A 10,113-nucleotide genomic window follows, 5' to 3' on the forward strand; every position below is an offset into this window, starting at 1 on the left:
CCCTGCTGGCCACCCCCCACCTTGCTCCAGGTTTCTTTTTCCAGAGTCCTTATCACCCTCCGACACATATTCTAATCTTATTTCTCGCATTTAGTGTTTTCCGTCTGTTCCAGCTAGAAAGCCAGCTCTTCGAGAGCAAGGCTTTTTTGGTGGTTCACTGCTGTAGCCCAGGTGCCTTGAACAGTGTCCGGTATGTAGTAGGTGCTCAATAAGTACGTGCTGGACAGGTGACTGGCTGAGACCCTGAGCTCTGCCCAGGGCCTGCAAGGCTGGCGGCCCCCACTCACCTGTATTGCTCCAATATTCTCCATCAGCTGGTCTGCGCTGGAAGCGCCCAGGAGCACGGAGCTGACCCCCTCGTTCCTCAGGCACCAGGCTGGGGGGCAGCAAGACCAGAGGTGAGGGAGGCCCACCCACGGCAGGGCCCTCTCTGGCTCTGCCTAGGCCAGCCTCCTGGGCATGGGGCTGAGGGTGCCCAGGAGCGGCATGGCAAACCAGGGGCTCAGCAGTGCTGGGGGGACCCTGGCACCAACTACCGCCAGTGGAGAGATGGCCCAAGTGCTCAGGGACCCACCCCCATCCTCTCCACGAATGTGGGAGCCCGATACCCACAGCTGGCTGGTGGAGGGGGTGTGGCCCGAGCACTCAGGGACTCCCGACATCTCCCTGGGACACTGGTCTCCACCCTGCTCCCTAGCCTCTTACCTATGGCCAGCTGGGGGAGGGTGCAGCCCAGGCGCTCGGCGATGGCCTGCAGCTCCTTCAGCTTGGCCTGCTGGCGCCGGCCCTCCTCACTCAGGATCTTGTCCTTCAGCCACTGGTAGCCCTGGTTGTGGGGTGGAGGCACAGCACAGCCCACAGGTGAGGGCAGGTCACCTGGACCTCTGTGTGCATGGCACAAAATGATGATTTGGGGCACGGCGGCACGCCCCGGCCCCGGCCTAACCATGTGCTGCTGTGGTCCAGACCTGGGCATTTGGAAAGATGGGAACCGTTGCATCTGAAGCCTGTGGGCTGTCGGGGAGCTGAGGCCAGGCCCCTGAGCCTGGACAAGGAGGTGGACAAGCCGACCTTCCCTTCTCCTGGGAGGCTGGGCGGCCCAGGAGGTGTGCCCACAGCAAAGTCAGAGAGCCCCCAGGGAGGCTTGCTGGGGGCTGGGCAGGAGTGGGGGGGCAGGCCATCCTGCTCTTGAATCTGGGGCTGGGGTCTCCAGTACTGGCTCTGCCCCGGCCTGGGCAGGCCTTTCTCTCCCTGCTCCTTGACCCCCAACCCCTGCAGCCTGTAGACCCTCCTGAGTCCTCACTCCGAGGTGTGTGTGTGCGTGTGTGCGCACGCCTGTATGTGGGCCGGGGGGGACTTGTCCCGGGGGGGCATCTCTGAGTGACACTGAAGACACCCCACAGCTCTCAGCCCAGAGGTCTCAAGGATGGGCCAGAGAAAGTGTGCGGGGTGTCTACAGGGGGAGGAGGCATCCCAGGGGGCACATGCGGATCCAGAGCAGGTTGTGAGGGCTGAACCTGGGGGGAGGGCAGGAGGGAGGGGCGGGGCCTGGAGGGCAGGCGGGAGGGCGGGGCCGAGCAGGGGAGCCCACCTATCTTGTGGAAGAGCTCGGGAAGCTGCACTTCCACTTTTTCGCGTTGGAACATGTGGTACTCGGCCTGCTCGCAGATGGGCGGGATCAAGTTGAACTGCCGGGCAACGGAGTAGGCCTCCTGGGAAAAGCAAAGAGGGGCGTGGAGGGTCCCTGCCGGTCAGCGGTTCTGAGGGGCCTCCGGGGCAGCAGGGAGAAGACACAAAGGCATCCCCAGGAACGGCTGGCCCTCCTGCCCCTCCCCTCTCCTCTCAGCTTTCCTGGGAGCCTGTTAGGACCCCCTCCACGAGTGGAGAAAAGTGAGTGGGTTGTGGGATCCCAAGGCTGAAGGGATTTGGGGGGAAAGCACAACTCAGTAGTGAGGCTTGGGTCCTGGCGCTTACTGGCCAGGTGTCCTTGGGTAAGGGGCTCACCCCCCTGTGCCTCAGTTTCCCCATTTGTCATGAGGGTCAAATGAGCCAACAGGGTTGGCAGCCCTCAGGACAGTGCCTGCCTGTTACTGGTTTTATTATGATTGTCACTCTAGGGCCTGGACCCAGGATGATGGCAGGGGCAGAAAACACTAGGTCAGGAGGGGAAAGTGGCCGGCATCAGCCCATTTCTGGGACTTGGAGGTCAAGGCCTCCACTCTGCAGACCGGATGGGTGTGAGCTCCTGGGGAAGCCCGTCTGCCAGCCCTAGAGGCCCTTTCCCCTTTAGCTTGAGACTCAGCTTTCACATCTGTAAAGTGGGGATGAGATCCTGACACCTCAGTGAGCTCTGTGCTGGGTCCAGGCAGCTTCAGAAAAATGCCATATGATCATTAATGCCGCAAACTCCAAAGGCCGATTGATACCATGGGCTTCTAAAGTTGTCTGTAACTTGAAATGAACATCCTGCTTAATTTTTTTTTTTTTTTGGATGAACCAGAAATCTGGGGCTCACTAGAGGAGAAACCCCCTAGCAGGGACGTGGGAAATTCTGGTGGGTGGGGCATGGGAAAGGCTGAGGTTGGGAGGAGGCCTGGAGGCAGGGGAGAGGGCGCCAGCCTGAGAGCTAGTCCTGCGAAGACGCAGTCCCCAGGCCTCTGCCCTCCCCCCACCAACCAGCTGCCTGCCTCTGAGAAGCCACCCTGCCGACCCTTCTGGGATACCCCAGAAATATTATGAAACATCTGTCACCGTCAGCTACTGATGGCTCCCGTGGAGGGAAATGACAAGGAAGGGGATGCCTTCCTGAAAATGCAGGTGAGGGGGAAACATCATGGATTATGAGATGGAAGCCCAGGCTCTGAACTGTACGGCCTGAGCATCCATCTTGGCATGGGCTGTGTGACCTTGGGTGTGTTACTTAACCTCTCTGTGCCTCAATGTCCACATCTGAAAAACAGGATAACAGTAGCACTTACCTCATAGGGCATTGTGAGGATTAAATGGGAGTCAGTCCACATGAAACCCTCAAATCTAACGGCACCTGGAACACCACAAGAGCTCAGCACGGTGGCTGGCACTGTCACCGCTGCTGAGCACTGGCTGAGCTCCAGGACCCCCACTAAGAGCTTCACACCTGTTCTCTCAGATAATCCTCACAACAGCCTCATGACGGGGTAGGTTGTCCTTGCAGTCTTGTTCTACAGGTGGGGAAACTGAGGCTCAGAGAGGTGAAGCCATCTGTCTGGGGCCACGCAGTGCTGGGATTCAAGCCCAGACCCCTGTCTGCAAGGCCTGCGGACATCACTGCCACATGTCACCCTACTGTCCCTCCCCATAGTACCCAGTTATCTGTGCATTAGGGACCAACGGCACTGAACCTGCTAGAGCCCCGGAGTCATCATCCAGGGAGCTGGGGCCGGGAGCCCAGCTGGGGGACACGCACACACCGAGAGGTCACCGTACCATGATCTCCATGGAGCTCCAGCGCGATGTGCCCCAGTACATGGCCATTCCCTGGTTAATGACGTGGGTCATGGCACGCACCGTCTCTGTCACGAGAGAAGGGGAAACCACAGGTGGGGGGGGCGGCCGGGGGCATGGGGCCTGGCCTGGGGACATTCTTCAAATACAGGCGGGCGCCAGGAGGAGGGGTAGGGTGCTGTCGGGACGGCTTGCAAGCAGTGTACTTCCCGGCTCCGGAGTTGGGGGCGGCCTGGGTTTTCTGGGACCACAGAAAAAAGTGAGCCTCTGTCCAAGAAGCTGGTCTTGAAAACAATGTTCCCAAATAGTTAGAGGTCTTATGGAATCTTTGAAAAATGGGTTATGGATGGATTGAGATGTTTCTATGGCAGATTAGAGGGATGCAGGAAAGGTGAGGTCAAAGAATGTGACTCTAGAACGGGAGGTGTTCTCTAGTCTGGGGAAGAATGGAGGACCCTGATCGCTCAGGAAGAACCAGATAAACGGATTAAGGTTACGATCAGATTGACAGATGGCAAGAGGAAGTAACATAATTTCTGCCCATTTCTAGTCTCCCACTTGGGGCTACTCCGGACTCTCACTGGGATCTGGAGAATTGAATGGAGAGGTAAAAATAACACCTGTCGGGAGAAAGGGCAGGGTGTGGGGCCCTGGGTGGTCCCAGGGGTTGGGGGCTGCAGAGCGGAGCTCGCCTCGAGTCCAGAAGAGCCAGCAGTAGACATGGAAAGCCCCCTGTGGACCACGCCCCGACTTTCACACCAGCCCAGTATCCAGCAAGGGACCCTCTCCCCATCTACACTGTGATAGATTCTTCCTTGGACTCAAAAAAAGTTTTTTGGGAAATAAAAATCTGCCAGTTAGCGTCGCCCCCGAGGCTGTTTTGGCCCCAGGGGGATATTGTGGTTTTTAAAATTGAACTTGACCTCAAATTTTAAATGGCTCTTAGCTTTGCGGGATGAGGGGCTACCCCATCAGATTTCTCTCAGGTCCCATACAATGCTTGCAAGTTCGACTGCCCAAGGCAGCCTCACAAGTTCAGTCAAAGTACAAGTGTTTCTAAAAACAAATACCCCTTGAAAGTCCCCATCTCTCCCAAAGTGGCCACTGACATGGGACAGCTGAGGTCCCTGAAGATGGTGGGGGTGGAAGGAAGGATGGAAGGAAGGAGAATGCAGGTTGGTTCCGAGAGCTCCACCTTGGAATGGCCCAGGACCACTGGAACCTTCTCTGGCAGAGAGCGGCACCTCTGTTTTGGGGTGTCCCTTCCCATCCATCCTGGGTCCCTGAGTGTCCCTTTGGCTGAGGTCCCCTCTTTCAGTAGAAAGCCAAGGTAGCTGGGGCTTCTGGGGTGGTGGTCTCTGTGGGCTTGCCGAGGACCTCTGAAAAAATCACACCTCGGTTTCCACGCCTGTAGGCCAAGCCCTGTCCTCTCCTTCCTTCCAAGGTCAGGGACTGGGCTCTTCCCCGTGCATCCCAGGGAGGGGGTCTGGCAGGGAAGCGCCCCCCTCGGGCTGTCAGTGGGCCACCACTTTAACGGCCAACACTATTCGATGTGAAGAGCAGCCCTTGGTTGGAAGGTTGAGGGTCCCAGGAAGGAACCTGCCCACATCCGAACCCTGCGTCTGGGCTCCCAGCCCGGCCGTCCTTCTTGGGTTCTTTAGAAACACTCTTGGGGGGACCTGTGACCATGCGGTGTGACTGCCCAATTCTTTTCAGCCAAGGCTCAGGCCCACATGCCAGAGAGAGGGAAGCAGAGGACACCCCCGTTCGCTAGCCTGGCTTCTTTGAGCACAGCTCTCTTCTAACGCCCCTTCCGTGCAGAGAGGGGAGTCCAGCGGGAGCCTGGGGGCCAGGGAGCCTGTGCGAGCCTGTCGCTGGCCTGGGAGGGAGGGGGTCCTGGGCAGTGGCAGGCTGGCCGTGGAGCCCATACACAGGAGCGTGGCCCTTGGTCTTCTGCCCAAGCTTGGTGTCAGTGACACCAGAAACAGGGACAATTAGGGACAGCTGTCCGCCTCAATATGTAATGCTGTTTTACAGAAGCAGGAGGACCAAATCCTTCCAGCTGCTGCCAAAACCCATGGCATCTCCTGCTGCGTCTCAAATAATACATGGGAGGGGTCAGGTGGCAGTGCCAGTTGGCAGGCGGGAGCCCTTTCATTGTGGACCACAGCCCAGTTCCCAGGGATACAAGGCCTGCCCTTCGTGGGTGGGGTGGGGTCCCAGGGTCCTTTGGCTTAGGGGTGGGCAGAGACCGCTGCATGGCCAGAGGCTGCCCCGGGGCTCAGAGTTTCCCCAGCTCATGTAGGTATTTTTCAAGGAGGAAAACAACTGCATTTCAATGGCGAGCTCTGGCTACATGGCATGGGGTGAGAGTGACAGGTGGCCCAGCCCACCCAGGGGACTGGAGCACTGCACGCCACTGGGGGCAGGGCAGCTGGTTGCTGGTGCCCTCACTTCTGGTTGAGGTGGGAGCTTAGCAAACGTGGAGAAGATAAAACCTGCCGGGGGCCAAAGTTCTGGGGTCCCCGATGTGTTTGCTCCTGTGGGAACCTGGTCTCCTCAGCCCTCTCCCAGACCATCTGGGGTCAAGGTTTCTGGTGCGGATCACAGCAACCCCCAAGTCAAGAGGAGGCCCCGCGGGTCACGGGTCATGGCAATGCAAGGCAGTGCGAGGAGGGGCATGCATGCGCAGGAGTAGGGGAGGAATGAGGTGACAGCGTGGACCCCGGGGACGGCGCGGCTCTGCGCCGCTTTGCTTTTCTTCACTTGCAAGGTGTTCCCATAAGGCACTTATTTCTCCTTTGTGCATTTTATGGAGAAGTTTAGTCATGGGGGCGGGGGAAGAGAGTCGTGTAAATAAAAGCACTGTCTCATAAAATGCAGCTCAGACACAGAGGTCAGTTGTCGGGCCGAGGGTACTGTGTACCTTCTATGATGAATGTCCTTGACTTGGAGGAACTAAATGGATCCCCTGGTGATAAAAGAAAGATGGAAAGAGACCAGAGTTCACAGCTGTGGGAACGCTGAGGGGCACAGTCTGACAAAGGGCACGGGGACGGAGGCTCAAATCACTTTTCGCGGAATACTCGTTTGGATAAAAAACCAACCACACACACACGTGCACACACACACACACGTATATATACACACACACAGGTGCATGGTATATACACAAACAAATGAAGAAAAAGTAACTTGAACATAACTGAATTTTGCAAGTCCCTGAAGCAGCAAAGCACAAATGAGAAGATGCCCGAAGCAGAAAGTTGGAGGAGATAGTGGGGGCTGAGATGGCAGGAGTCAAAGAATAAACAAGCGCCTGAGAAACCAAAACCGCTTTTCAAAGCACTGCATGTCTTTTTTTTCTCCTCTGAGTAACAGTTCATTCCCCAGAGCAGAAGTCCCCTAAACCCTCCCAGTAGAATGTGGGCCATGATTGAAAGGACGGAAAAGAAGGCGGCCCTTGCAGAGCCATCATACTGGGACTTAGCTACCACTGCACACAGCTCAAAGCCAGGATGGGCGCGGACCCAGAGCAAGGATGGGACTCAGCCCGGAGGCGCTGGGGTGCACGTGAGGGGTCGAGCAGGGGCTGAGCTCAGGCCCGCCCCCCCAGCCGTCCCCACGCGGGGAAGGCCCCACCCTCCAGACCCCCAGGCCTGGGTGCCCAGCGGGCCCTGCGGCGGTGCCATCAGAGCCTCGGGTGCAGGGCTTTCTGCTCTTTTTGGAACCGTGACTCCCGGGCAGTCAGTGCTTCCGGGGAGAACGTACCTTCCATGGGCGTGTTGGGGTCCGGGCGGTTGGCAAACACCACGTCCACGTACTCCAACTGCAGCCGCTCCAGGGAGGCTTTCAGACCTGGGGGAAGGAGTGGGGAAGGACTGTTACCATCTTCACAGATATTCCTGGGCCCTCGTGCGTGTATGTGTCTCAGGGAGCAATAGATGAAAGGGACGAGGCCCCTGGCACCAGGAGCTGTGGACGGCAGGGCGCATCTGTGGGCACGGGCCACCTAGGTGGAGAACAGCCATGAGAGAAGAGGGGGCACACCCCAAAGGGGGTGGGGTGGAGTCCACAGGCCCAATGTCCTGTGACTGCACGGAGGGGGCCCTTCCTAGAGTGGCCCGGGTGGAACTGGGAGAGCCAGGCCACCTGACACGGAGGACAGCTGCGTCGATCATCTATGGCACCGAAGGCCAGTGGGACCCGAAACGTATGAGTACTTCACAGCGGCTCAGAACAGAGCTGCAGAGTGGAAGTGCTGGGCTGTGGGATGGGGAGGGGCGGGCAGCAAGGCCTCCTAATCATTTGATTGTCAATGGATTGACTGTATTACTTTGACGACAGTAAACGTGGGGAGAAGAGGCACGGAGATAATACAAACCAGGATGAGTGAGACATCCTGGCACCTCCACCCCAGTGCTCCGTGTGGTGAGGCCCAGGCTGTGTCTGACACACACCCTCACCTGCGTCCTTCCCAATTCCACTAACCCCAGATGTGGGCATTCTTACCATGCCCATTTTACAGATGCTGCCACAGAGGCCTGGGGAAGTGATGTCCCTTGCTCAGGGTCACCCGGTGGGCACAGGGCCTAGCCTAGATTGAAACCCAGGCCTGTTTGTGTTTTTTCAGGGACAACACTGCCTACCCCAGGGCAGCACGGGCCCCGCCCACCCATACCCCTGTCCCCTCCCTCACGACACGGAGGGCCCACCCCATGTGAGCCTGGGTGAACCAGAGCACGGGCTGTCCCCAGGCTCCGGGCCTGTAGCATTGGTGGGGGAGGGGCACTGTGCTTTCTTCACTTTCGCATCCACGGGAAGATGCCATGGGTTTAGGGGGCTGTGTGGAGCCGGGGCCCCCCTCACCTTCTATTATGTGCTTCCTGGAAAGGCCCCTCTCCGTCTCGGCTCTGAAAAGCAGGCGACAGCACGTGTGATATTGCGGGCGGTTTGGGGGGAAATGTTCATGACGCAAAAGTAGGTCAGCTCATGCCACTTGTAGTCTGATTCCACTTTGGGGCTAAAACCACGAGGCTATGCGGATTTGCTTGTGGAGATGACCTGGCAGAGCTGGGCTGCCTGCCCGCCACCCTGGGGAGGTGGGGCTCAGCGGGGGATGGAGGCTTCTGCTTTTCAATTTGCCCTTCTGTCTGGCTTGGAGTTTTTTGTTTTTTGGCTTGGAGTTTTTAAAAATGAATCCCATTTCTAATTCCTATGAAGCCCATTTTGTCCAGCCCCAGAGAGAATATGGGGCCGGATTCCTGGAGGATGGCAGGAGTGGTCTGTGGCCCAGGGAAGGTGGAGTGATCAGGACAGTTCATGAATTTTCTGTGTTTTCCAGAAATTTTTAGGATGTTACCTTTGTAATCAGAAACAAACCAACCCACAAAACTAAAAATAAAAATGAAACAAGGTTCGAGTACAAGGCAACTCAGACAAAGCTGCTTTTCTGGAACGTGACGTCCCTCAATAGGGATGGCACGAGCCAGGGCAGATGGCTGCACAAACACCAGCCCACCCCCTGCTTCCGGCACCGGGAGACAGGAAACTGTGCTGCCCACGTGCTGTCCTCCAGGAGGTTCCTGAGGTCCAGGACAGACCCCGTGCAGCCTCTGTTTCCCCAGGATAACTACCCCCTCCCCAACCCCAGGGGCCTCCTAAATCAGGGGTGTCTGCAGACCTGGCCCCCGGCCAGGGGCATGGTCTGCCCGTTGTACCTACTTTCCTCCCCAGAAGATCTTGGTGGTGATGACGAGGCTGGATCGTCTGCGGAACAAGAGAAGGAGGGGTGTTACTGGGCATGATTCCTTGGGGTCCTCCCTCCCCCCACCTTCCCCACTGCCTTTAGCTCTTACACAGGGGTCCTAAACCCTTCTCATCCTGGAGCATAGGGTGTGAAATGGGGCGCCTCTCTGCCATTCGATGTTTGGGGTGCGCCGAGCCCAGGGGCCTGAGGCTCCCCATTGAGCCAGGAGACAACCCACAGATGAAACTAACCTGTGGATGCAACTAACCATGGAACTAGGGTTGGGCAGTGGGGGCTGGAGGGAGACGGAGTCTAGTGTGATGGAGCCTGGAGGAGGGGGGACACTCGGGAGAGGGGAGGACACGGCTCAGGGAATAGAAGGCAGCTGCTGCTCCCTGGGGACTCCAAGGAGGTCAAGTGTAGGGGCTGGTGGGTGGATGGAGGGCTCTGGAGAGGATGGAGCCAGGCAAGGGAACAGGCTGTCTGGTTCTTCCTCTACTGGCTGAGACTGTTTCAGAAAAGCTGTGTGTGGGGCAGCCTTGGGGAGCGGCCTGTGGGACACTGAGGTAGAGGGAGGCTAGGGTGGGGCTGACCCGAGGGGCAGGCAGGTGATGTTCCTGGGGGTTCGGGCTTCGGTGGCTGAAAGCCAGAGGAAAGGGTATAGAGTCAGGTCTCCCGCTGCAAATCCACAAGAGGCAACGCTGACACCTTTGTGACTTTGCCTTGGAGGGACAGGTGGGCGGGGGTCATGATGGCCCCTCCTGGCCACATTTGACCTTGACCATTCCCATAGGAGGGTGACAGTGTCTCCTGGGGTCGTGCTTTCCTCTAGTTGGGGGGTGTAGGGGGAGGACTGCTCAGGAAAGAGTTCCTCAAAGCCA

The 10,113-nt window shown here is 57.9% G+C and overlaps 1 protein-coding gene across 1 annotated transcript in view; it reads right to left on the reverse strand.

The window, feature by feature from the left end:
- Positions 1–10,113, reverse strand: part of KCNAB2 (potassium voltage-gated channel subfamily A regulatory beta subunit 2) — a 44,729-nt gene that overhangs the window by 4,692 nt on the left and 29,924 nt on the right. The window contains exons 6-12 of the mRNA XM_024756151.1: positions 9,208–9,252; positions 8,353–8,396; positions 7,255–7,341; positions 3,466–3,551; positions 1,518–1,712; positions 706–826; positions 288–376 (exon numbers count right to left, since the gene is read on the reverse strand). Coding sequence (XP_024611919.1) covers positions 288–376; positions 706–826; positions 1,518–1,712; positions 3,466–3,551; positions 7,255–7,341; positions 8,353–8,396; positions 9,208–9,252 — 667 coding nt within the window. The remainder of the gene's footprint in view (positions 1–287; positions 377–705; positions 827–1,517; positions 1,713–3,465; positions 3,552–7,254; positions 7,342–8,352; positions 8,397–9,207; positions 9,253–10,113) is intronic.

Source organism: Neophocaena asiaeorientalis, unplaced genomic scaffold (genome assembly GCF_003031525.2).
Source record: "Neophocaena asiaeorientalis asiaeorientalis breed wild unplaced genomic scaffold, Neophocaena_asiaeorientalis_V1.1 scaffold1247, whole genome shotgun sequence".
Taxonomy (NCBI): Eukaryota; Metazoa; Chordata; class Mammalia; order Artiodactyla; family Phocoenidae; genus Neophocaena; species Neophocaena asiaeorientalis.